The 27,349-nt window shown below is 39.1% G+C and overlaps 3 protein-coding genes across 3 annotated transcripts in view; all 3 read left to right on the top strand.

Annotated features, from left to right (window-relative positions):
• htr3b (5-hydroxytryptamine (serotonin) receptor 3B) overlaps window positions 1–9,771 on the top strand; it is a 10,088-nt gene extending 317 nt beyond the window's left edge. Inside the window, exons 2-10 of the mRNA XM_086309410.1 lie at window positions 628–665; window positions 1,330–1,493; window positions 1,684–1,728; window positions 1,870–1,979; window positions 2,560–2,729; window positions 4,140–4,297; window positions 7,101–7,311; window positions 7,895–8,104; window positions 8,514–9,771. Coding sequence (XP_086165536.1) covers window positions 632–665; window positions 1,330–1,493; window positions 1,684–1,728; window positions 1,870–1,979; window positions 2,560–2,729; window positions 4,140–4,297; window positions 7,101–7,311; window positions 7,895–8,104; window positions 8,514–8,779 — 1,368 coding nt within the window. The 5' untranslated portion in view covers window positions 628–631 and the 3' untranslated portion in view covers window positions 8,780–9,771. The remainder of the gene's footprint in view (window positions 1–627; window positions 666–1,329; window positions 1,494–1,683; window positions 1,729–1,869; window positions 1,980–2,559; window positions 2,730–4,139; window positions 4,298–7,100; window positions 7,312–7,894; window positions 8,105–8,513) is intronic.
• A 1,775-nt stretch (window positions 9,772–11,546) lies between these two features.
• Window positions 11,547–18,812, top strand: htr3a (5-hydroxytryptamine (serotonin) receptor 3A). Its single transcript, XM_086307552.1, has 9 exons — window positions 11,547–11,807; window positions 12,611–12,774; window positions 13,071–13,115; window positions 13,643–13,752; window positions 13,845–14,014; window positions 14,476–14,636; window positions 16,761–16,971; window positions 17,323–17,559; window positions 17,701–18,812. Exons 1-9 carry the CDS (start codon window positions 11,738–11,740, stop codon window positions 18,009–18,011), a joined length of 1,479 nt encoding a protein of 492 aa, XP_086163678.1. The 5' UTR covers window positions 11,547–11,737; the 3' UTR covers window positions 18,012–18,812.
• Window positions 18,813–23,411: 4,599 nt separating this feature from the next.
• Window positions 23,412–26,611, top strand: LOC147321127 (paraneoplastic antigen Ma1 homolog). The gene is made up of 2 exons (XM_086307553.1): window positions 23,412–23,790; window positions 24,263–26,611. The coding sequence occupies exon 2, from the start codon at window positions 24,869–24,871 to the stop codon at window positions 26,183–26,185; it is 1,317 nt and encodes a 438-aa protein (XP_086163679.1). The 5' UTR covers window positions 23,412–23,790; window positions 24,263–24,868; the 3' UTR covers window positions 26,186–26,611.
• Window positions 26,612–27,349: the final 738 nt, after the last annotated feature.

Genomic DNA, 27,349 nt, shown 5'->3' on the forward strand with positions numbered 1-27,349 from the left:
TGGCTTTACAGCAATTATGTAGCTAGTTTACAATACGGTGACTTCCGCCTCTCTTACAGAAAAAACAAAAAAACAAAACAAAACAATTTCCTCGTCTCTAAGAGCCTTATTGTTGTTTTTGTAATTGAATTACTGCTTTTCTTACGAGAAACTAAATGTGATTGCAATATAAATGATATGCATTTATATCCATGGTATTACAGTCACGGCAATCTGTAATGTGAAATATTTTTATGCCTTGCATTTTATGGCTTTATTTTCCACTCTCTGGTTCGCAGACATGTACAATTACCCATCAGTCCATTCTTTAGTTCTTCTGTTAGATGCTTCCAGCACTTTTACAACACATACTTAAGTGTTTAGAATTATCCGAAGCTGTAAACTGGACTAAAAACACCTCCAGGGAGCTGTCTCTCTGGGGTGTTTCTATCACATGTATCACCTTACCCGGGTAGTGGAAAATCAATGACAACCAAAAAAATGTCTGCTCTACCCTGTTCATTGCTCCTCCCCTCCTGTCAGGATTGCTGCTGTTGAACTTATTTGATGAAACTGTGGATATTTCTACTTTAACAGGGCAATCATTTTGGGTATGACTTGGATAACACCTGTAATCTTGGTTTTTAGCTTGATGTCTCTCATTTGGCTGACGCTGCTGATCTCAGGTAAGATGCTCTTTTTGTAATTGATTGAGATGTCCACATGAATTCATTTAGATGCTTCGTCTTTGTGGCATTTCACATCAGAATGAAGCAGCTGTCACATGTCCTGATTTTTTGTTTTGTTTTAATTGTTTGAGCCATTGCTTTGCTTATTGTATTTGGTCAGCAATACCAGACACATTCAGATGTTACGATAAATGCAGAGATAAAGAAAAAGTCACCTTGTCTGATGGTCATTATAAGCATCCTCTTAACAATGTGTTTAAATCAATACAAATTTATTTAAAAAATGTGGATTTCCTTACATTATTCTCATCGCTTTACATTAAAGTGGCAAAATGAAGGGAATGCGGAACAATGAATGGCTCATGCAGCTACCTTTTTGCAAGACTTAATAAGTGATCCAGGAAATTCAAAGGGGACTTCTTGATACCCCTAGCTTACCCCAAAACTTAATTATCCAATTCTTTTTGTGTTGTGTAAATTCAAGTAGGCAACAGATATTGAGTCTAGGCATGATATGATATCTTTTTTAGTAATCCACTGATGTAATAGTTTAAGCCTCAGATTTTCCTCTGCACCACTGGGTAGCAGCACATCGTTTTGTCCTTTGTGTCCTGTGAGTGTGAGTTGTTTGTCCAAGTGGTAATCTTTCTTTAATTTTCAGCCCATCTGGCTGAATGTGTGCCAGAGAAGCCAAAGAGGTCAGCTCTGAACCAGCTGACCAGGACCCTGCTGAGGAACTACGACTGCGGCGTTCGACCTGTTCACAATTGGACCACTCCTACTACTGTCTACATAGACCTGACACTACGGTCTGTCCTTGATGTGGTATGTTAGTTTTGAATGCTTTCTGCTGTGTTTGTATTGCTCCTAACGTTTATGATATTGCATTTTATTCAGTATCACTTTTCATGCATTTCTATGTTGTTTACAAAGCAACTCAAACAGTAACCTTGGAAGAGTTAATATATAAGAAAAATTTTAGAAATTGTGTTGAAACTCATTTTCTTTTCTTCAGGATGGAAAGACTCAGAGCATCACTACAAGTATTTGGTACAGACAGGTAAATAGCCTTTTTGTGCTTCCTTATTGTTTCTTGCTACACAAGTTAAGAAAAAAAGGCATTTTTCAGTGTATTAAAATATATATCTTTATGGATAAAAGAGCTTTTTAGTTTAGCTGAAAAATCCTTTGCACTTTTCAGGTCTGGACAGATGAGTTCCTGGTTTGGGATCCAGACGAGTTTGAGGGTATCAAAGAGATCTCGCTGTCATCTGAAGCTATCTGGATACCTGATGTTATCATTAGTGAAATGTAAGAAAGTGTCTGCACAAACTTTTTTTCTTGTGTTCAGTGCAGTGTCCTTCAATTTTGCCCAAGTCTCAAACATGATTGAGTTTCTTTGATTTTAGAAATGTACCACAGATTCCTACTGATCTGATTGTTTTGTATTGTATTAAAGCAATAATACATCAATTGATAACATGGTTTACATTTGCAGTACATTAAAATATTCACATATCTTTTAACATGGCAATGTTTTTTTTAATTTAGTTGTAAACTGTTAGGAAATTACATCTTTCCGGTAACTGCTGATGTCATGTTTCTGTATTTGAAATTGGATTTTGGCATCCCAGAGGTAATCATGAAATAATCAGAATCACAATACTTTATTAATGGCAGAGGAAATTATGTACGTCTCAATCTCAGTAAGTCTAATCAAAATTAGGTTAGGATTCATGTTAAACCTGAGCATTTATAGGTGCTGGTTTAGCATGTCCCCGTTCATGGGACAAGGTCCACGAAACAGCCACTTTAGTTATGGATCAGCTCAACAAAAGGTGTCTTGATGATCTCACCTGTTCTCCCCTCTTTCTCCTCATATCCATTCCAGTGTGGACGAAGGGAAGTCCCCTCCGATCCCCTACGTTTACGTCAACTCTTCTGGCTCAGTAAAGAACAAACGGCCCATACAGGCAGTGCTAGCTTGCACTCTCGAGATGTATGCCTTTCCATTTGACAAGCAGAATTGCAGCCTCACCTTCCGAAGTTTGTTGCACTCAGGTCTGTAAAATCAGCCTACGTTTACAGCAGGAGAGTACAGTTTTCATACCTGTGGTGGAGACTTTCACCAGCTTTAAGTAGAGAAATTCAGTCAGAATGACTTCACTTGGTGTATCTGCTTAATCTCAAAAACAACAGCGTTTTTATTGTTTTTTATTGTGCAAGAGAAGACAGGATGTGACGAGATATATGAGTGTGTGTAGGTGTGTGTGTGTTATAGGGGCTGCTGTGTGGAAGTATGGGGCTCTATTCAGTCCAAAAGCCTATGTTAGTGAGGGAGGGAGACAAAGAAATAAAATAATAATAAAAATAAAGAAATTAGAAAAAATAGGAGCACCTATGGTGATTCAACAGGTTGAGGCTGATTAGATCAACAGTGTTTTTATTTAGTATCACATAAATTGAACTTTTGTTTTTTATAATTTCAGAATCAGAAAACCTTAATTATGTGGTCACAGTTGCTCGAAGAAAGTAAGAACAGTAACTAAGTAAAATAAATTAAATGTTACAATATTTTACAAAGTTAAAAAATCTAACCAAAAGCTCTGATGAATTCATCCAGTTTACATCTGTTAATAGAATCATAGATATCTATTGCTGCATAAAGTTCAACAAAACTCACTTAACTTGTCTTATTCTTCTAATTCAATTCAATTCAATTCAGTTCAATTCAATTTTATTTATATAGCGTCAAATCACAACAACAGTCTCCTCAAGGCACTTTATATTGTAGAGTAGACCCTACAATAATGCATACAGAGAAATAAACCCAACAATCATATGACTCCATATGAAGAAGCACTTTGGCGACAGTGGGAAGGAAAAACTCCCTTTTAACAGGAAGAAACCTCCGGCAGAACCAGGCTCAGCGAGGGGCGGGGCCATCTGCTGCGACCGGTTGGGGTGAGAGAAGGAAGACGGGATGAAAGACTATGGTGATCCACTAAAGCAGTAAACAGTCGAACTGTAGAAGCTGTACAGCTAATGTTTTGTAATTTCAGCTAGTGTTCTTTCATATGCCTTTGCAACCATCAGTTATCATTGCCTTGTAAACGACATAGCTTCAGCCCTGTGATAAAATCTGAACCATCTCTAGGACAACTGATGAAAGTCATCAACCGATAAAGACAGTGAGTGAAATGCTGAGCTTATTTTATTCCGTATTTGCAGTGTTTATCATTCCATTCAGCTGTAGGGTTTGCCACAGCTGACAGATGACATGTAGATATGACAGTGCACCTTGCTTAAAAATCTGTGGATAGTAGAAGGAAAACTGAATAATTTGAAACTGATTTGTCTGCCACTGTGAGACAAAGGTGACAACACAGTACAAGGAGATAGCAGATACACACTACGCTCATTGTTGTTTCTTCTGCCATCTTTTATTCTTCATTATCTCTCCCTCTGCAGTGCAAGAAATAAACTTGGCCCTGTTGAGGAATGAAAACACCACTGCTAAGGATAGAAAGCAGTTCATGAATGATGGAGAATGGGAACTGCTGTCCATTCCTTCACGCTACCGGCTGAGTCAACAAAACGAAACTGAATATGCCTACATCCAGTTTAACGTACGTGACTTATCGTACTTAGCGTACATTCATCACATTTACTGTTATTGGGAGTAATTTAAATGAAACCGGTTATCTTATAAATCTAACAGCAATCAAATACTAATATTTCGGGTGTTTGATAGATTATTACTTCAGAGGCGTAAACGCTCTGTAACAAGTGAGAGAGTAACTGTGCTGTGATGGCTCTGATTGCTAGTCGATGGTGAGCTTTAAACTGTAGTTCTCTGCGGGTTACACCCTGAAGCGTTGCGGTGGAATTGTAAAGTGTAAAGCAATTGGCTGCGACCTTCATGGATTGAGCTAGAGAGCTAATGCCAAATGATGAGGCTGAGGCTGTTTCTGGCAAGTAAAGAGACAGATAGAGAGAGAGAAGCTGATAGACAGGGGAGGGTGAGCAACCATAATGAGACTGTCTCAGTGGCTGCCTGATCAATGGACTTCTTGTTAGCGGGGAGCAAAATGGCCCCATAGCCCATTGCAGGTGGAGAGCAGGGAGGGCTGCTAGTTATCCAGCTCAAAGAGCCAAGGTTTTTTTTGTAATGGAGCATTTCATGGCTCACTGGGATATTGTTACACTGTGACAGTGTTGTTGCGTGCAATAGATATTTTATATAAAAACGTCTGACTTCTGAGAAAATGTTGCTTTTCACAAGCTGGAGAAAGTAACAGAGCAACATTCAGCTGCTATTAATAACCCAAATACTTGAACATGAACAAACAAATCTACACACATTCAGAATCGAAATCTATAGCCCGAGAAGACCTGATTCTCTATTCATCGAAATGAAAAGTCAAAGTGAAATCCAAACATATTCGTTCCAGTTTGGAAGTAAAAAAATGCACTAAAGCATTCATAGTGACGCCTATTCATGCCTTGGAACACAAGCTTATTTAACAGTGGGCCACTTGATGTCAATGCACACTGCTATATTGTTGTTACATAAATAATAATGGCTTGGCTCTTTTTTATCTCTCGTTGATGACTGGGGCCCATTTCATGAATTTGGCAATTGGGGTCAACTACTTTCACACTAATTTTCTCACTTTTAACTGATCTGAAGAAATGAAAACCTTGAATCCTATGCCCGAACATGGGAAAGGACTGTCAGACTTGCAAATTTATATTTAATTTGCGAGTGATGATAACTTGGGATGCCAGCAATTTTTGCAATCTGTACCAGAGTAGTGCTCATAAATCACTTTGTGAAGCAGGCTGTAGCTTGACAAATTGAGACGAGCTGAGTGATAGACGTGTTTGTAGACAGCTGATATTCTGCAGAGAACGATGGAAAATGACTTTGAGAGAGAGTGTCCTAGATGTGATGAATAAGACACTCCTGTGATTACATATCATATGTGCTGTGAATGCTAACAAAGTTTAACGAGTGCAGTGTAAACAGAAGTTACTTCGGGGACTCATTCTCTCAGAGAGAGTAATGAAAGGCTCCCTCACAGCAGCAGCTAGTGAAACATCAGTTAGCTGGTAATTATTATCAGGGATGGTTTCAACTTGTTATGACGGGAAACTTTCTAACAGGATTATGTTTAGTTTTTCATTAATCACCATCACGGCAGCTCAGACACATGAACACACTAGAGAGGGATTTAATGGTGGTTTTTCAGGGTTTGTGGTTATCAAAATCAGACATAATTGAATTTTATATTATTACTTGTACTCAACACACAAGTTCACTCGTGTTATCACACAGGAGCCAACAGGCAGCGGTGGTTAGGACTGTTACCACACAGCAAGAAGTCCTTGGGTTAAAATCCACCATCTGGCTGGGGTCTTTCTGTGTGGAGTTTGCATGTTCTCACCATGTCTGTGTGGGTTCTTACCGGGTACCCTGGCTTCCTCCCACAGTCCAAAGACATGCAGTCAGTGGGGTTAGACAATTTAGGTGATTCTAAATGAATGGTTGCCAGTCTGCGTTAACCCTGCGACAAACTGGTGACCTGTCCAGTGCATATCCTGCCTCTTGCCCTATGGCAGCTGGGATACGGTCCAACACAGAATAAATGAAAGAAAATGGATGGAGTGACAGTGGAAATATGTTCAAGATTCGTGAAGTTTATTGTCATATACACCATAAAATACAAGTAGTTATGCAGAGCAATGAAATTCTTACTTTGCAGGTTCCCTTCACACATTTAAATAACAACTAACTAAAAGAGTAAACTTAACCCTGAACATAGAAAATAGCACTGAAAATAATAATAAAGTAAAACAAGTGCAGCTTATGTGTAGGTGTAGTCAGAATTTAAAGTGCAAGTAGTTGCAACACTGTCCCAGTGTAATATATGCAGAGTATGCAATGTTTATATTGTATGAAGTTGTGTTATAAATATATACATATATAAATGTACAAAATTGCAAATTTACAGGTGAGAGATCATTACAGTTCAACAATTAGTTAGTGATTCAGTAGCCTGATGGCCTGTGGATAGAAACTGTTTTTCTTTAGTCTGGTTGTCCTTTATGTTACAGCTGATAATGTGTTTTGTGGATTATACAGACTAATAAGGACATTTATTTTGTGAAACAAGACAGTGCTGCTGCTGTTTTGTGTCCTAAGTAAAATGTTCCTCAGTTCCATTCAGGTGGGTTTGGGGGCAGAAATGTCAGAGATAAGTGTTTCATGCACACAGCTGTTTGTCTGGAGAGATAAACAAATATTCCTTGGTTATATTTAAAAGTGACTCCAAAATTAGGTGTGTGAACTGTCAAGACTTGTGGATATTATTTCTGTCTGTCTTCTGTCCTTCATACCTCAGCTCACTGGCCTCATCTTTTATTCAGGTGTTGATTCGCCGGCGCCCCCTGCTGTACGTGGTAGGACTCCTCATCCCGAGCATCTTCCTCATGTTGGTAGATGTGATGAGCTTCTACCTGCCTCTGAACAGCGGTACACGCATCACCTTTAAGATCAGCATACTGCTCGGCTACACCGTCTTCAGAGTCAACATGACAGATGAACTGCCTGTTACTGCTGTCAGAACTTCACTCATTGGTGGGATTTTAAAGACACACATATGTAAAGCAAACAACCTATATCCTGTTTTTTATTCTGTAACTGAAGCCAGAAAGGTTAATGTAAAATAAATTCCAATGTGCACTGTCTGCAAAACATTAATTTGTAGAATGACAATAGTATGTCTAGTAGTACTGGGGGAATACAAGAGGAAAAACAAGTGGAGCCTAATTGAAGAAGCAGAATCTGAAATACCTTAATTAAATTATGAAGCTCTGAGTGCTCCCCACATTTAATTTTACACACAGTAATTTATCTGGGGAGGCTGCAAACCTGCTCTGCCTTAAATAGAGTGCTCCATGAAAAACCTATAAAGAGTAAGGGTAATGTTAAACCACAGAAAAGATCACTCTTAGACTAAATACCCCAAGACTGGCAGTGTGTCACAATATGAAGGCAGTTTGAGGTAGAATCAGACTGTGAGCATGGAAATAGGTGTCTGGGCAATCAGTAAAGCTTTATTGTAAATATCGGTTATAGTTTGGATTTTATGTAACTAGACACTATTGTAAGTGTTTCTATATTCTCCACCAAGTTTCTGAACTATGCAATCTCCATTTAGGGGTATTCTTTGTGGTGTGCATGGCCCTGCTGATGCTCAGTCTGATCAAGTCTATACTGGTTGTGAAGCTGCTTCACTACAGTGAGAAGGAGGTCAAGGAAATGTCAGTGTCTGCCTGCCTGTTGGACAAGTACGGCTCAGCTGGTCATGTCTTTACTGAGAGTGCTTTAGCTTCCATCAAAACCCTCGACCACATAAACCCGTCTGGAGGTAAACTTTAAGACTCGTTTTCCCAAATGTGCTATTGGCAGCGGATATAAGAGTACACTTTTTTTTTTTTTTTTTTTACTTTGCTTCAGCAAAATTGAAAACAACATCATGAGTCATGGGAGGAAAAACACTTAAACGGGAGCCAAGGCACATCTTATCTGTGGGAAAATTTAAGCCCTAAAAATAGAAATAGAAATACACACTGTGCCAAAGCGTATGGAAACTCTTTTTGAAAGTAGGACAAAAATGCATTAGCGGAATAGTTGAGGGTGGAATAGCAGCAGGGTGGCACAGTGGGCCAAGTCAATGGGGCTATTGTACAGGATATAAAGCTGGTAAAGGATATAAACTGTCTCCTACTCCATAAATATATATCCATTACTTACATTGTAATGTTTTTTTTTCTTAGACTATGAGCTTGAAAACTCACTGGATGAGGATCTGCTGTCCCTGAATGAGATCCAGGATACTCCCACTGGGCTGGAGTGGCTCCTCCGAGAGCTGGTTTCCCTCCGTCTAGCTTTTTCCCAGGAGGACAGCGAGTCTTCAGCTCAGAGCGAATGGCTGGCCCTCTGCTCTAAGCTCGACTGCTTCCTGTTTCGCCTTTATCTGCTGGTTCTGGGCTTGTATGCTGGAACGCTGCTGCTGCTCTGGGTCAACTGGAGCTTTGCTTGACTTAACTGCACATTTAAAAACAGTTCTTGCCTATGTCCACTGTACTTGCAGAGATAAATACTGCACTGTTGCTGTGTATAGAATAAACCTGACTTAAATAAAAATATAGGCTACTTCAAGAAGTGCTCATATATATTTAACCTAAGAAACCACTGGTTACAATACACTTTATTTGTATGTTGTTGTTGTATTTTATATGTTGCAATGTGGCTGTTTTTTGACTGTTTTTAGTTTTAATCACAGTTTTGGACCTTTGGGGTCTAAGAACAGGATGTGGTCAAAACAACAGTTTATTCAGATTATATAAATTATTTAAAAAAACTATGTTTATTACTGACAGATTGAGTAATGCCTTTTAAATAGCCAGTACAAATATTTGGCAAAACTGCAAAAAGTACACTTGAAGTCTTCTGGAGCAATAGCTACTCTTTAAATATGCTGCTCGCGTAACCGCCACCGCTCTAGCCATCGTAGCACTGTATCATCATTCTGACAAAGACATTATTGTATCGGCTCTGTTATTATGTTTCCCGGCAGTGAAGATTTACTCAGAGATACTGTACAATAAAGTAGCTCTCAGGAGAAAATTCTCACTTCCAGTGTGATGCTATGATATTGTATTCATACTTTAATCTCCATCCTACTGCCACAAAATGGATCAGTGAAAACCTTTCAGAGCTCAGCTGCTGTGTCTCTACTCCCTGGTGGTTTCCTAATAGTCCTAATAAGAATATCAAATGTGCACAGAAAACTTGCCAGTGTAACGATCAATATTAATGTAGTTTTGACGGTATCAGCAACCTCTTTTTTCCAGTATATCTGGTTACACGATGTTATGCAACACATCTGAAAATAAATCTTTCATCATTGCTTTGTTAGTGTCTCTATGAGGCTTCCAGTGGCTGTTTAAGATGTCTGCATTCGCTTTGTTTTGGATATAAATGTAATCTGTAGGTGTTTGTGCCTGTTTTTTTTTTTTAAATAAAAATAATAACCACAAAAAGAATGTGATTATTTTGCAAAGATAAAACATGACAGAAGAAGCAACAAAAGCTTTTGTGAGGCAAAGGAACGATGGATCCTGCCTTTCTGAAATACACATGATTACAGACTTAGTATGCATCCATTTAGAGAGACAGCTACAAGCCCTCAAAGGCTTCGCTGCTCATATTCATTATTTCTGAAACCCGGAGAGCAGGCGAGTGAAAAAGTAGGCCACAAAACCTTTCTTTAGGAAATTTCACATGAATGAAACTAAAGAGTTGTTACAACCCTCCATGGCTTAGAGCTAAAGGTTCAATCCAAATCAAACCTAGGTTTTTTTGTTTGAATTGCAATCTGAATTTGAAAACTACTTACATTATATGAGTCAAAAACCAAAGCTTTCAGTATTTTAGATATAGTCAGTGTGAAAGTGAACTACAATATTGTCCTCTTTCAAGGTGCAGTTAAGATCAGGGGCTAAACATGTGGCACAGAGGCCAGAATTTTAAGATTTTAGGATTAGGCTTAAAACTTTCCTTTTTGCTAAAGCATATAGTTAAGGCTGGATCAGGTAACCCTGAAATCTCCCTTAGTTATGCTGCAATAGGTTTAGGCTGCTGGGGGATTCCCATGATGCATTGAGTATTTCTTCTTCAGTCAGCTTTCTCACTCACTATGTGTTAACAGACCTCTCTGCATTGAATCATACTTGTTATTAATCTGTCTCTCTTCCACAGCACGTCTTTATCCTGTCTTCCTTCTCTCACCCCAACCAGTCGCGGCAGATGGCTCCGCCCCTCCCTGAGCCTGGTTCTGCTGGAGGTTTCTTCCTGTTAAAAGGGAGTTTTTCCTTCCCACTGTTACCAAAGTGCTTGGTCACATGATTGTTGGGTTTTTTTTTCTCTGTATGTATTATTGTAGGGTCTACCTTACAATATAAAGCGCCTTGAGGAGACTGTTGTTGTGATTTGGCGCTGTATAAATAAAATTGAATTGAACTGAATAAAACTGGCCTGCCAAAGAGCCCAGTTCACCTTGCTACTTTTCAAAGGCTAACAGTTGCAAATGATTCATTAATCATTTAAATTTTTTAATAAGGCATACCACTATTCCTTGTATAGCCATGAAAATGTATTGAAAGTAAATAGTATTTCTAGATCCTGATAAATTGCAACATACTACTGTTGTTTAAATCCAAAAGCACAGAACATGTGAAGCTTACGTGCATTTGTGGACTTCACTGTTGTCTGGAAATTGTACAGCAAGTGTAATGATAGTAGACTCAGTAGTAATAGGGATGATGGAGCATTTTGAAGGCAGATCCAGCAAAGATTATTTCAGTGTTGTAAAGATAACTGGGCTGTATGCGGCACATAATCAGTTTACTCATAGTAAGTACTGTAGATAGAGCAATCCTGGCCACGAACATTTGCAGTATAGTATGCTCTGAGGTGTGAACAAAATATTATGCCCTTTCCTTAAAAGTTAATGGGCATATTTACCAAACAAAATGTACCCTGATGTAAAACTGAGGACAGCTGAAAACTGGCTAATAAAAATTCACACCGCCACGCTCCTTTTTAATTGTTTTTAAGGCATTAATTGCTGACACTTTGAGACTAAAATGAGATGCCTAATGGTTTCTTAATTGGTAAACATTGTAACATACTGGCCTGTGATCGTATTATTGAATTAAATAACTTCTCAGACATGACATATGATCCAGTCGCAGAACTCTGGCTCCATTTATCTGAGCGAGCTGCTGCTTTATTGAACAAGGAGTGGTGTCAGAGCAGACGGATACACCCTCATGAGTGGAGTGACACTAACAAGGTTTTGATAGTGGATGTGAGCGAAGCGATGCATATAGTGGATGGATGTGGAGGATATAGGTGCCAGGCATCCTGAGGCCTTTCATCAGAGCGACAGGCAGACTTCAGCAGCAACAAGGGAAAACACAGGTGAACTAGCAGCATGAGATTCTCATCAGCCTGGACAGCACTCTGCTTCCTTCTGATTAATGAAGCCTCAAAAGAATGCACAGGTACACCAGAGGATTTAATTTTATTGTTAACCTAAGCCAGTTTTGGGCCTTGGGTTCACCAAATATCAGGGAAAATATTAATGATAGTTTAAAATGGTATTAGCTTTCCTGTGTAATATTTTTGCTAGTCTTCATTTGACTTTCTAGTCCAATCTTAGCTGTTTTATTTTAGTCACATCTGTCTGCTAACAAATTAAGTGTTTTTGCAAAAAGTTGAATCTTAATAATGAATCTTAGTAACTAATAATTATATATATCTATCATTTAAATTAAATAAAATTAAAGTGTCTCAAACAAAGAAAGAAATATCGCAGAAACAGCTGACATTAATTGTACGTATAAAAGATAAAGGATATATGTTGAGAAATAAAAAAAGCAATGAACACTTAAAGTACTGTTATATTTGTGGTGAAATACGTTATGGAACTTCAAAACATTTATGCTTTGAATGCTTGGAAATGTAGCTTTTTGATTAAATATACGTGACATGTAGCTGTTATCTGTCATCTGAAACAAGAAATGCATATTCCTTATGAAATACATTTAGTTTAAAAATATTCAGTGCATTTAATATTCATAATGATTTCCTTCTAATTATTTTTGATGAATTCCATTTTTATTTTTATTGAAGTTGACCACAGATGCAACCGATCTTATTACACATTTGTTTGTCATTTGTGATTTTAACTATTTCTTTAACGGCATATATTTATATGTGCATATATTATTATATATATATATTATATTAGTGTGTCTATTAGATTTTTTATGGGTTTTTCAAATTTTCACTGTAACTTTTTCAGCAAAGAAACTGAGCAGCAGCACTGGAAGATTTGCCAATGCCACCTTAGTGCGACTGGCAGAATTTTTGAGTGTCGGTTATAAGAAAGGAGTGAGACCAGTGAAAGACTGGAACACCCCTACTAATGTGGAAATTGACCTCATGGTATACTCTATCCTTAATGTGGTGAGTTATGCTGTCTACAAAGCAATTACTATTTTCTGTGTGTTATATATATATATTTTATATAGTATATATAACATTATATATATAAAGAAATCATCATTAAGTACACAATGTGTCATAATTATGCATACATGAGCATGCACAAATACACAGTCATTTTGTAAAACTGAATCTAAATCATTGCTTTCACATGTTAGGATTTTTTTTTTTAAAAAACATAGAAGCACCAATGTAACGTGGACCATATACCATTTTTTGTTTTTCCCCTGATTTCTCTGTTTTGTTTTGTGTTAAAGGATGAGAAGAATCAGGTGTTAACAACATACGTCTGGTACAGACAGGTAAGAAAAATAAAAAATCTTGATGTATATTGTTTGCTTACTTTATCTGTAATTGTGGTATTATTAATTTATCACATATTTGATCTATTTGACATGGCAAACATGTGGTTACTCAACAATAAGTTTTAGTATTCACATTCATGCCATTTAAAACAAAAAACTTTCAGTTATGATTGATTTTTTTCCCCTCTTTGAAACCATTACATTTTCTCATGGGGCTGTGTAAGTGCCATAAACACAGACAAACAAACCAAATGTTTGCTTGTCTTTGTTTGGACAAATGACTAAATCAATAAATACGCCATTAAAAGACACAAAGTATTATCTATAAAATTTAGACATTAGTCAACTTATAAAGTGCTGCATGAAATATGTTTGCTTTAACTTACATCTGTGTTTGCTTTTCTTTGTATTCCTTTGTGTTCACTTAATAATGACACCACACTCAGTCCATATTTTCTGACATAGTGCAATTAAAAAAATCTTTACATTCTGTTTGGTTCTTTCTGCACTCCTGAATATTTCAGTCATGGAAAGATGAGTTCCTGGTGTGGGATTCACAGGACTTTGATGGAGTCAAAAAAATTTCCATACCCACGGCTAATGTTTGGGTTCCTGACATCCTCATCAATGAGTTGTAAGATTATGCTATTACTAGTTCTAACAGACAGACCCTCTCGCATTTCTGTTACAATGATTAAAACTGTTATTTCTGCCTGTGACCTGCAGTGTAGACGTGGGGAAGTCTCCAGACATTCCTTACGTTTATGTCACAGATGATGGAGTTGTGCGCAACTACAAGCCCATCCAGGTTGTCACAGCTTGCACTCTCAATATCTACAACTTCCCATTTGATGTACAGAATTGCAGCCTGACCTTCCAAAGCTGGCTCCATACCAGTAAGATATTTCACCGAGTTATTAATTAATTTATCATTACATAACAGTCATTCTCACAATTTTGTTTTTCTAAAAACATTTTTATTATATGACATTTAAATGAACATTTTATTATTTTTATTCCTAAAAGTATTCCCATGTATAAGAATGCTAACAAGCCTCTAACAAGCCAAACGTACATTTTAGGTTAGAAGTATTTGTGAATGCTTTAAAAAAAATGCAATGAATAGTTCATATTTATCAATTACCTGCATGCAAATTGAACTAAACAGAAAAAAAAAGCTAAATCCAATCAATGTCTTTGAAGCAGCACCACTTCTTGTAAGTCTTGGCTAGAACAACTGCTCTGTTTGATGAATCCATCAACTCTCTCCCGCTGTGAGAGAGCACAGAGGTAGGTGAAGGCTGACGTGTTGCCATGGCTGTTTCACGCTGCTCCCAATATTGTGTTCGATTTGTAGTTGATGACATCAACATCACCCTGATGCGAGAGCCCGAGGAACTCAGTAAAGACAAGAGGGTCTTCATGAACCAAGGAGAGTGGGAGTTACTTCATGTACTATCCAAATATAAGAACTTCAGTGTGGACAAAGAAGAGTATTACGCTGAAATGAAATTTCATGTGAGTGTAAAGATTTACTAAGTTGTATAGAGCATACAAAAACTCAGAACCAATCTAATAGGTCAAGATAGAGAAACAGTGAAAACAATAGACTGACCAAAAATAAAAAATAGACATAAGAATTTCAGCTTCAATTTAAGGGGTTTATCAGAAGTACTGAATTAACTCTTCAGAAATTCAAGCATTTTTATACAAAGTCCCTCATTTTTGGAAGTTCAAAAGTAACCGGACAACCCCGATGTTAAACAAAAGAATTTTTTTATGATTAAATTCTTTGCACTCACTGACTGCCTGAAGTCCATGGCCATCATCTTTTTCCTCCGGCAATTAAGGACTATCCCATTTTTCTGCTTTGAAAAACTTGTGAGGTGCTTTTGCAGGTTGTTTTGCATCACTAACCATTTGCTCTGTGAAACGCTGTCTGGCTGGCAGGATTTGGTGGAATCTAGGAAAGTATAACCCTTTGCACTTCAGAATTCATCCTGATACTTTTATCAGCAGTTGAGTCATTACTAAACACCAGTGACCTGTCTCTATGGAAAGCCATGTTTGACAGATGATGTGGGCCATTCCTTTCCCTCTCCATACGTTTCTTTTCCAGTCAGTCTGTTACAAGTGAATCCTCGTTCCATGATTTGGATTTTTTTCCAGAGCTGTGCAGGCTCCTTTAGATCTTTAGAAAAGTCTAATCTGGCCTTCTTGTTTTTGAGTGGAACAAGTGGTTTGCACGTTGTCGTAAACTGCATTTACGATGATGAAACCATCTCTCAATTGGAGACTTTGATCATGATACACATACCTTCTTGAGAGTGCTCTTGGCTTAGCAAGGTGTTGTGAAGTTGTTTTTCTTAACCATGGAAATAATTCTGTGATCATTTACTTTAGTTATCTTTTGTGGTCTTTCAGACCTTTTGGTGTTGATGAACTACAGTGAATTCATTCTTTTTAAGCACACATCAAACTGTCGCAAAAGCCACTAAAAAGGCTTTTGCTATCTCTCTGACAGGTTTATTTTCATTTTTCAACCAGATGACGGTCTTGTTTACTTGCACAGACATCTCTTGGATGTCTCTTGAACAGGCACCAAATGCAAGTTCAGTACTTGGAATTGAAAAAAGACAGGCATCACCTGATCGTGAAATGTTGTCAAGCCAATTCTCTTTGAACCTGTGAAAATAGGGGACTATGGATAAAAATTGGTATAATTCCTAAACAACTAATGCAACACTTTTGTGTAACCTCTTGAATTTAAATCTTCACTTTAATAAAATTATCAGTGTTTTATTTCAAATCCACTGCAGTGGTCCCGAGAGGTAAAATTACAATTGTTCAAATACTTCCAAATAACTTTGGACCTGACTATGTATTCATCATCATGCTTTATAGTCAGGGGCTGCACATAAGTGGTCCGCAGGTGCGCATTCGCTGTCAAAATAAAAGACGCGCACCAGATAAGAAGTTGCAACGCGCGTTTGAGATAAGATTTTCTGGAGGAGGACAGACATTTGTTTAGAACTCTTAAAGATGTCGAAGATGCAAGCTCCTTTAAGCAATTACTTTGGTGTTCCTCCACCTCCAAAGAAATGTCAGAAGGAGTCCGAACCACAAAAGAAGCACGTATTCTCGGAAAAGTGGTTGCAGGAGGTGAGCTGGCTTCAAACAAATGATAAACGCACAGAGATGTGGTGCAGAATATGCCGTGAAAATCCCACTCTACAGGACAAAAACAGTGCTTTTTATATGGACGCAAACGCGCGTTGCAACTTCTTATTGGGTGCGCTTCTTTTATTTTGACAGCGAATGCGCACATGTGGACCACTTATGTGCGCCCCTGTTTATAGGTTATAGTTAATGTTCTTACTATGATTTACAGAGAAAGCTGAAAGGTCTTTTTAAAAAAATCATTTTACCTTGTGTGTATTTTTCTCATTGCCTGTGGTACAATTACTCAAAATCTATTCCCAGGTGATAACACTGTTGATAAACTGCTTATACCAACAAGAAACAAGAAACATGTTCCCATCTGTTCCCCAGATTCCCAGTTTTTATGAAAAGAAATGCTAAACATGTCCTCCCTCATTTGATAGCACACATTTTAACTTGACTCTAAACTAAATCTCCCAGGTGGTGATCCGACGGCGACCATTATTCTACACCGTGAACCTGCTGCTGCCCAGCATCTTCTTAATGGTGATGGACATTGTGGGTTTCTATCTGCCACCAGACAGTGGAGAGAGAGTTTCATTCAAGATCACTTTGCTGCTGGGCTACTCTGTCTTCCTCATCATTGTGTCTGACACTCTGCCTGCCACTGCCATAGGAACCCCGCTAATTGGTGACTAGAATCAATTACGCTCACCGGCAGTTTGTATTCAAATGAGCATTTTCTGTGACTATGTAGAGATGAGTTTAAAATATTTTGCCTGAAGGCAGTCTTACTTTTCTTTAAATGTATGGGTAAACAAAACAGAGAAAAATATGTCAGGGGAGATCAACACCATGAACAGCTATTGGTTTGTAGTAAAGCATGCAGTGACAGATGGCTGAGGGCAAAACATCACCTGAGCTGAAAACTATCCCAGGATGGATTGGGTGTCAGGCCACATCCTTTCACCATTTACCATACTACCCTTTATCATTTATATACTACAATTCATTTATTTTTTTAATCTTATCTGTCCTACAGGTGTGTACTTTGTGGTTTGCATGGCCCTCCTAGTAATCAGCCTAACAGAAACTGTACTGATTGTACGTTTGGTCCACAAACAAGACCTGCAGCCCCCTGTGCCCCAGTGGCTGAAGTATCTGGTGTTGGAAAGAGCTCCAGTCCTTTTCTGCATCCACAAAAAGCACCGGCTATGTTCCAGACTTTCCTCTCAGTCCACTGACATGGAGAACTACAAGGAAAACAACTATGGAAGTGGTAGGTATTGAAGAAAACAAGTAAAGTGGCTAATATAATTCATAATCGCACTTAAATAATGCAGAAAACAAGGAAAAATCCCTAAATGCTTTTAAGCTTTAGCACTGTAAATAATCCTACAACTCCAATCAAACCCTACAGCCCCGTGCTCACTCCACCACACCTGTGAAATCGGCCGAAAGCTCAGCCAGCATGAGAGAGAAGATGGACTGCTTGGACTGCACCTGACTCCAGCTAAGGACAACGTCCCACCTCTCATGGACAACATCCTGCAAGAGGTGACAACGATACGTCACTTCCTAGAGAAGAGGGACAAGTGCCGTGAAATTGCCAAGGAGTGGCTCCAGGTTGGCTATGTGCTTGACGTGCTGCTCTTCAGAGTCTACTTGGTGGCCGTGGTGGCCTACAGCATCACCCTGGGCACACTGTGGTCTGTTTGGCAGGCCGCCTAAGTTATAGCACTGTACTGCTGTGGGCACAAGCTCGAAAGCAGGAAATCAAGAATGCCAGAGTTAGTCGGCCTGTGCCACATGTAACTCATAGGATACATTAAGGCACTCACATAGCAACTGGATATGAAACAATACAAATAGTCCCACACACATGAAAATGCACCTATTATCCATCATTATGAGGGATTACAAAGAATGAGAAGCAAGAACAGAAGCGTGTGACTCAGATCTGCAAGACAAACATGAAAATACAGCATAAAATGCAGGTAAATATCGTATAAAACCCAGACGAATATAGCAAAAGTGCTGTGACAAACCAGGAGATACACATAAAAAAAGTAAAATTGGTCAAAGTGGTGACATTAAGGTTGTTATCGCAGATGTTGCTGTGTCAAATTTGAACTCAAGTAGTCTACAGTCGTTGTTGGGTTAAGTGGTGAGTGGTAGGTTCTGGGAGCAGAAGATATATGTGAGAAATTAAAGTGCTTAACATGCATAGAAGAAAAGTGCTATGTAAATGCAAGTCCAAATATCCAGCATGTGTGTTATCTGTACATTAATTTATATTAGTGAGGCAAGAATTGCATTTTATTAACTGCTTTGCATACGAGTGATGTTGTTTGTTTATTTAGTGTCTTTTTTGGACAGAAGACTGTTAATTATTTTCATGCTTCAAAGCATGAGAAATATGTGAAATCTATTGAATTCTTTTTATTACACACTTTCTGGTGTTTTTGTGCCATCAAGAGATGATATATAATTATATACAGTGAAAAAATACAATGTCTGTATAATTATACACTGAAAAAATGTAGAATGTTAAAAAAAAATGTAAAATGCATAATGTTCATTTACAACCAGTTAAAAATACCACTGGTTAGTCATCAAATAAAAGAAGTAAAAAAAATAATAAAAAAAATAGCAGTCTTTGCTTTTTATAGAAGTCCATGTGTGCCACAGTATTTCATTAAAAATACACAGTCATATAAAACATAAAATCAAACAAAGCAAATGATAAAAACTACATTTATAAGAGCTTCCATTTATGTAATGGTGTGTAAAATGACGTTTTTTAAAGATATGTCTTTGCACCTGGACACTATGAAATGAAAAATGACTTCCATAGTTTAGGTTTCGGAAGCTGCATTGTTCCACTCTACTAAAAATATAATGCTGAAGTTCAGAGTTTTAAAAAATCGTAACAGAGAAAAACACCTTTTCATAGAATTTATCACAAAAAGAATCATAACCAAGCCACTGAAGCTGTAACGTGCCTTGCAAATGAACCCACAGATATTAGACAAACACACTCACACACAGTACAGTACGTGTCACATGTGATGTGCAGTTTATAACAAAATAGACTTTTTAGCTTTTTTTCTGCCTGCAGTCCACCACAGCTGCCAGAGGATGGCACCATGTACAATAACATCAGTTTCCCTCAATAGCAGTGAGTCACTGAAGGTCTGATGTGCATATTATCAGTGGCCCGCATGAATGCTTCTTATCAGTTTTAGTGCACCCAGAGAATTTTTAGAGTAATAGCAGAGGGGGAATACATTTGCGATATTCACTGCCATCTTTTTCTCTAGTATGATTAAATGATTGTGTAAGTTAGACTAAATGCATTTTGTGGATTTTTTCCCCCACTTTCATGTTCCACAATTTGGACAATGTCACGTTAAAGGTTAATTAAATCAGTTTACACGACCTATCAGTCTGTTCAACTTGTAGCTCTTTGTGCAAAAACACAATGCAAATGAGATGAATGACACTATATAAGGTCTCCTCCCTAGCCCCATCACAATTGCATGCTAAAAGATGAATAATCATTTTAAAGTATAGCTCTTCCTTAGTTTTGTTTTTCTCTCAGGAAAATGGGAAATAGGTACAGCAACATACAAACATACATGGAAATAAAGTACACAAAAAGAGTTTGTACATTTCCAATAACCTCGAATGTTAATATTGGTAATGACTACTTTTATTCTTCAGTACATGCCTGAACTTTCTGAGAAAAGCTTTCTCGCAATTTCCTTAAGTAGTCCTCAGGAATAGTTAACCGGGCTTCTTGAAGGACATTTAAAGCTCTGCTTCGGGTGTTGGCCGTCTTTTGTTCTGTTCGCTGTCAAGATGATCCCACACTGCTTCAGTAATGTTGACATCTAGTTACTGGGGAGGCCAATCTATGACTGGCAGTGTTCTGTTGTGTGTTTTTCTCTCCGGGTATGCTTTTTCTGCACTGGCAGTTTTAGGAACCTTTTTTTTTAGGTCAGTGTTAAGTGGCTTAAAAAACAAACAAAGCATTGCTCTGGTCAGGTACAAGGACTGGACTGAAAGTGACTGAAAAAGCAATCAGAAAGCCTGAAGAACTATTGCTCATGACCACTTAAAAATGAAAAGGAAGTGTGTCTCTTTGGAAGCAAAATTTAAAGGAATAAGGGATCTCTTAAGTCTTAAGACTCGCTTAAGCTTCTATTTTACCTCTGAGCAATAAGCTGTGCAACTTAAGGTATGTGCTATGTAAAATGCACTGTGATGATAACATCATATCTGAAAAGCTCTAACATATATCAACTTAGCTTCCTCTTAAATCATTGACCGATGACTGGGGTTATGTCTGAACTGTTTACGTCTTTGCTGACAAGATTTCAGATTCAGATTTCAATGGCGTAGTTCATGTGGTTGATTTAAAAACAGTCTGGTTGAGTAAGCGATTAATAGTTGGAATTAAACCATCATTAATCCTCCCTTCACCACCAAACAGGGAACCTTGGAGTCATCACTCTAATAATCCACTCTTTACATATGTGGGTCAAAGATCAGCACTCAAACCTGATTCTGTAAAACAAAGCCCCTACACTGTTCCTTCTACCATCCTGACAAACCATTCACTTACCACTGCCCTTTCCTTCCCCATGCCCCAAAATAACATGAAAGTCACATCAAAGTCCAACAAATCTGCTCACAGTTAGTTTTTGGCCTCATTTCCTGTTTTTGTTTTCTCCCAAAAAAACAAGAAAAGAAGAAAAAATCAAACGGGAAAAACTACACTAATCTGCAATGTGTTTTGGATGTAATACTTTGGAGTGTTCTGCATAAATGAACAGGGAAACTGGAGAGCTGCCTCATTAGTTTCCAATACGCTGAAGTCAAGATCTGATCTCGTGTGCCAGAGAGAGGAAATGAGCAAATATAGGAAGATTATTGGGAAATATTGGAGACACTTTTGATGTGACACTGTATTTATTTGTTGGACACACACAGCCGGGCTTGCCTTCTCTAGTTTTATTGGGCATAAAATTCTGGGAACCACACAGAACTGACAATGGATGTTTATTACCCCAGATATGAGCGGCGATGACATTAACTACAAACACACAACACTGCAAGCATTTACAAAATATACTCCATATATATTATGCGCTGCGCAGTAATGCACACTCAGGCAGGATGATTATACTGATGCCAGAACACCTCATTGTTAGTACATTTAATTGCTGACTATAGCAATGAAAGGACAGTTAGAGGGATGTCTTTTGTTTTTTCCTATCCTGCCTGTGTGATGTGAATGCAACATTTAAGCCTCACCAGCACTGAGGATGAAATTTCAAAGCTTGCTCTAAGTATCATGGTACAGAAAAGACCCTCAAATCAGTGAAGTCAAAGGAGTTTCTTCTCAGGAAACATACATTTTCTCAGCAAATGTTGTACAATCCACCTATTCAGTGCTGTGTTTTGTTTGGAAAGGGTAGCGTGTGGAGATTTTAGCCTGATGATGGCACTGGGAAAAAAAATATCAGGCCTTGTTAAAGCATTCATACAAAAAAACATGTCCAATGCACCAGAGGAGACAAATAAATCCTGCTCCCTCACCAAATTATGAACATGATTATGTTCATAATACTATTTAACGTAAGCATAAGTAAGTAAAATGATGAACAATAATTACCATATTTCTTTTTTTTAAGTTTTCTCAATTGTTTTGATACAATTCAACAATCAAAGCTTGTTTCACATGAGTTAGAATATGCAGTCGAGCACTTCACTTAAACACAGTGACCGCTGAGTAAAAGCCTTTACTCACTGCTGTTTTAGGACTTTGACATCAAAATGTTTTTCTACTTTTTATCAAAAAATACCAACAATTTTTTTTACTGGCCCTAAAAAAATAGTGTCCAGACCCAAAAATGAAATGTGAAGAATTAAACATTTTACACAATAGAATCACCTATTGGGATCCAAACCAGTACTAGACAGATCTACCAAAAGGTGTACCTAATAAATTGTCCAGTGATACTGCTATTGTTACACTACTAAAGATATTTGTTACTGTCTTGATGAACTTCAGAATCAGAATACTTTAATAATCCCTAAGGAAATTATGTCATTTGAATATGAAAATGTCAGGGTCCTGGGACTGGGCGACCCAGGATCCCTGGGCAGTCATAGACCTGTGTATTATTATTATGTATTTTTGGTGTCGTTTCCCCTTCTCTGTGCGTGTACATATGTGTGTTTCTCTGTGCTGTGTTAGTCTGTGTCCCACTCATATGTTTAGGCGAGGTATGGGTGTGTATGTCTGCGGGTGTGCCTGGAGGATGGAGCTCGGCCACCTGCAGGCCTGAGGGGTGTGGCCCTGCGGAGGGACTGGCCACACCCGAAGCCACACACCTGCCGCTGATCAGGGCTCGTCGGGGGAGCTACTTAGGAGAGTCTTGGAGCTCCCACCGACGCGGGATCATTGAGTTATCTTACCAAGTCAGTGTGTGTTAGCTTAGGTCTGTGCTGTGCGTATATGCCCGCCGAGGGTTAGTGTTGACGGCTGCGTCTCTGGTTTCCCTACAGGAGGAGGAGTGGTCCGGAGAGGCAGCACGCACGGGGGTGCGGAAACACAACAGCGGGGAGCACGAGCACAGATATCGGAGGGAAGCACGCACACGGGGTTCGAGGGAGCAACGGGGAGTTATTGTATTTACAGCCTTTTCACTGTAAATAAAGAGCACTGTTTGCATCGCAGAGTCTGCGTTTTGGGTCCTCCTTTCCCCACATCCCCACGGTCTGCCAGCCAGACCGTGACAGAAAACACCCTTTTTCTACTAATACTGTCCAGCATTGCATTAATGTTTCCAGTCCAGTGACTTCAAGCTTGTATGAAAGAGCAAATACAGTAACGCCTATTCAGAGGTTTACTTGCAACAAATAGAAATGCATACTTTCAGGTTAGTGTCAGCTGCTCATCCAAGTTTCCCTTTTAAGCAGCCCCAAGGATGCTCTACTGGATACTGTTGACTGAAGGCCATTGGAGTACAGTTTTTTCAGTCTTCTGTATTTTGGTGAGACTGTGTGACTCACCAATGTAGCCTTAGTGTAGCCCAGTGGCAAACAGATGGAATTAGAGACTGTTTATTGTAATTATTATTAAAGGTGTTTTATTTTGTTCAGTTAAAAGCACTCATGATTGGAGAGAGACTCTAAAGAAAAAATCCAAATTATTTTGTATGGAATTGCATTATTTGTGTTATTTATTTATTTTGTTTCTCAAAGGTTATTTTTTGACCTGGATACAAATGCAGTCCAACCAATGGGATTGTTTGTCCCGCCTTGTTTTTCATGTTTGGTTGCGCTGCTAAGGCTGCTTAGACCACACGCGCCATAGCAGTACCTGTGGGGAAAACGTGGTAGCTGTTGAAACAGCGAAGCTGTTGGTGTCTGCTTGATTAGCCGCCAGATTTGGATAGCCGAAGCTAGTTTTATGAATACGAAGTGCTTTGCACTGGTGAGTAACGAAACTGTTATAGCCGCTGATCGGCATCCTGAAATGTTAATGTTGTTCGCTTCAAAAAACAAACGCTAATGGTGACGGTACTATGCAAGTAGCTAGCGAGTGTGCTAAACGCTCACTCCCGTTGTTAAGCGTTAGTTGAGAACTTATTAGCTGTTGTTAGGTTAAGGAAAAAACAGTATGTCTATCTGTTGTATTGAAATGTTTTATTGTGTTACTTTTATTCATCACTGTTGTTACTTGACCGTGAGCAGAGTATATTGAGTTTGCTGCTTTTAATGAGCAGTGTGAATTGCTTTAATGATTGGTGATAGCTACATTGCCATGTAATGAAAACGTTTAGAATTTGATTAGTTGTACAACATTAGAAATTGAAACACATTTTGTTCATGATTTATACTTTAAACAGAAGTGTTAGTTAAGTGTGAACCATGTTCATTTGAAGTAATTCTGACCTCACTCTTAGGTCAGGTTTTTTGAGTTGGAGAAAGGAGCCGAGACTCCTCGGAGAACATTGGATTACAGACTTTGTGGAAATCCGCAGAAGAGGAATAATTTTCCATTGCAATGGATGGCGAGCCACAGCCCATTTGGAATTGAATCTTGAAGTCTGGTTGCCTGAACTGTGGTAGGACAGGACAGTGCAAACCATACATCGATCGTGGACTGAACTCACACCAATAACTCACCAGATCACCAAACAGGCCTGATCTGGATCCTATTGACACTTTAAAAGACCCGGGTCTAACATTCTTTTCTTTTTTTATTTTGGGTATCTGTGCGCGCACACACAATTTTGGTTGTTATTGTAAAGGCAATACAGTGCACAAATTTCAAATACAGTTGAACTATTGCTTCATCATTTGCAGTTGTGTTTTCATTGTGGTTACCCATCCTCTGGGCTCCTGTCGTTCCTGAAATCTTCTGATTTGCCCATTGTTTATATATTTTGTTACATACTGGTTACAGTGTAAAAGTGGCGAGCCAGCCAGGAGCCTTGAATTAATGGGTGACGATAGTGAAGCATATTGTGTGATTGAGCTTTTGGTAAGACCGTCTGTCGCACCAAAAGATGGATTTTGTTGAAAAATTAGGTATTAAGGTCCCAAATGCTGTCATAGTGCGTGGGGTAACAGGATCAGAAAAGGATGAAGAGATTTTTGAGTTCTTAAAGCAGTACGGCTCTATTAGTAGGGTCCTCACCATTGATGATCAAGTATCTGAATTCAACAAGGATCAGATAGTGGAGTATAACTCAGGAGTAGCAGTGCAAACATTAGGACCCTTGTTGCCCTATGTCCACCCCTCAGCTGCCAATCCTGATGTAGTATTTTCTGTACATGCTTTGACAGATGTTTATTCCCAGAGAGTTGGGGGGAGTGTCACAGATACTTACCTGAGTGAACTGCGAGGAATAGCCAAGCTAAGTGGGAAAGATTTTGAAGAGGTACTGAGAGAGGTGATGACAAAAATTGAAAAGTCTGTGGGTGTCGCCGAAGAAAGTGTTGCACTCAGTACTGAGGTTGAAATAGAGGAAGTTGATCATACTGACAGGCCCAGCCAGACCCCTGCTACTTTTATTGAATCAGCTGGTATTTCAGTCTGTCCTAAGCTTGGCCACGCTGATGATGAATATCGCACACCGACTTTAAGCTCTGGAACCAAGAGATCCCTGACTCTAAATCCTGGTGAGCTTAACCCACCAGACGTACAGAGAATTGTGGTTGAACACATTGTAAAGAGTGATGATAAGATGTCACGTACCCATTCCACCTTGAGACTGAGAGCTTTTTCTGGGAAGATTCCCCGGCCATATAATGAAGCTGATTATGATACTTGGCGCTCTCATGTTGATTTAATGATGGAGGACACTTCTGTTTCTGACTTGGAGAAGACTCATAAAATTCTCGAGAGCCTCCTCATTCCTGCTTCAGATGTAGTTCGACATCTTGGACCTGAAGCGCCACCATCTACCTACCTGCAATTATTGGAATCTGCCTTTGGCACAGTTGAGGATGGGGAGGAATTGTTGGTGAGGTTCATGAACACATTGCAAGATCCTGGAGAAAAACCCTCAGCTTACCTGCATCGCCTGCAGGTGGCATTGAACCGTACTGTACGCAGGGGAGGTGTACAGCCACAAGAGGTCGACAAACACCTCCTGAAACAATTTTACAGGGGTTGTTGGAATCATGACTTGCTTGCTGTCTTGCAGCTAGAACTTAAGGATCGACAACCCCCATCACTCGCTGAGCTTTTGTTGCTGCTGCGTACTGCAGAAAATAGGCAAGAAACAAAAACTAGTAGAATGAAACGGCACCTTGGTACTACCAAACCTAAGGTTGTCTCCCATAGACAGTGTTCAGGAAACAAGCGAAACACAAGCTGAATCTGAATCAAGTGACCTAAGTAAGTTAAAGAAGCAAGTTGCTGACTTGAAGAGTCAATTGACAGCACTCATGAAACAAAGAAAACCCACTGCTTCTAAGAAAGAACACATGCAGAAAGATGAAACTAAAAAACCTGACCATGCAAAGACTGAACCAGGGCCCCCTCCACACAGCGCTTTAACTGTAAAGCCAAAACCGTGGTACTGTTTCCGTTGTGGGGAGGATGGTCATATTGTGGCCACCTGTGAGTCAGATCCAAATCCTGCCCTGGTAGCTGCTAAAAGAAAGGAACTGAGAATCCGTCAGCAGTTATGGGAAAGCCAACACCGAAACACACCTTCGTTAAACTGAATTCAGTCCCTGTCGTGGGACAGATGGGGACTGCAACGGGTCAAACACGTCCCGCTGATAAGAAGCCTAAAGTGACCACTAAGAAGAGTGCCATGTTAACATTGAATGCTGAGCGTGGTAATTTCAAATTACCCAAAGGTTTAATAGGGGCGAAAACTACAGCACAGGTTCAAATAGAGGGCAATTGTGTTAGCTGCTTAATGGATACAGGCTCTCAAGTCACCACTGTTCCCCAGTCGTTTTACAATCAGAACCTGTCACAACATGAGATCCGGCCTCTCTTTGAGCTTTTGGAGGTTGAAGGAGCCAATGGCCAATCTGTGCCTTATCTAGGCTACATTGAGATTAATGTTGTATTCCCCAAAGAGTTTTTAGGTGCTGAGGTTGAAGTCCCCACACTAGCATTGGTGGTTCCAGATGTTCGTACAGTCCCCCAGCCACTAGTTTTGATAGGTACTAACACACTAGATCTACTTTACGAACTCCATCGTGATACCTGTCCTGAAGAGTATGAACCATCACAATATGGTTACAAAGCAGTGCTAAAGATTTTGGGGCTGCGACACAGGCAGTGCAAGGATAACCGCCTTGGTCTGGTCACCTCGCTCGGAAAAGACCCCCAGCTAGTTCCAGCAGGACAAACCGTAGTGTTAGAGGGGTTCATTGATGTTAACAGTCATACCACTGAGAAATCTGTCCTCTTAGAACATCCCTCCTTGTCAGCACTGCCAGGTGGGGTGTTAGTTAAACCTTGCCTCATTGACTTGCCCCAGAAAGCGCCATATAAAGTGCCAGTCGTAATGACTAATGAG

The sequence above is a fragment of the Aulonocara sp. 'chitande type north' Nkhata Bay genome, linkage group LG10 (genome assembly GCF_057382095.1).
Source record: "Aulonocara sp. 'chitande type north' Nkhata Bay isolate Kocher_YH1m ecotype deep benthic linkage group LG10, A_spYH_male_GT1.1, whole genome shotgun sequence".
NCBI classification, from domain to species: domain Eukaryota; kingdom Metazoa; phylum Chordata; class Actinopteri; order Cichliformes; family Cichlidae; genus Aulonocara; species Aulonocara sp. 'chitande type north' Nkhata Bay.

Bases quoted from the DNA above. Each gene is read 5' to 3' on its own strand.
- htr3a (XM_086307552.1), top strand. From the start codon at position 11,738: ATGAGATTCTCATCAGCCTGGACAGCACTCTGCTTCCTTCTGATTAAT. The intron at 11,808-12,610 runs GTACACCAGAGG...TAACTTTTTCAG, and splicing joins AGCCTCAAAAGAATGCACAG to CAAAGAAACTGAGCAGCAGC. The intron at 13,116-13,642 runs GTAAGAAAAATA...TGAATATTTCAG, and splicing joins CATACGTCTGGTACAGACAG to TCATGGAAAGATGAGTTCCT.
- LOC147321127 (XM_086307553.1), top strand. From the start codon at position 24,869: ATGGATTTTGTTGAAAAATTAGGTATTAAGGTCCCAAATGCTGTCATA.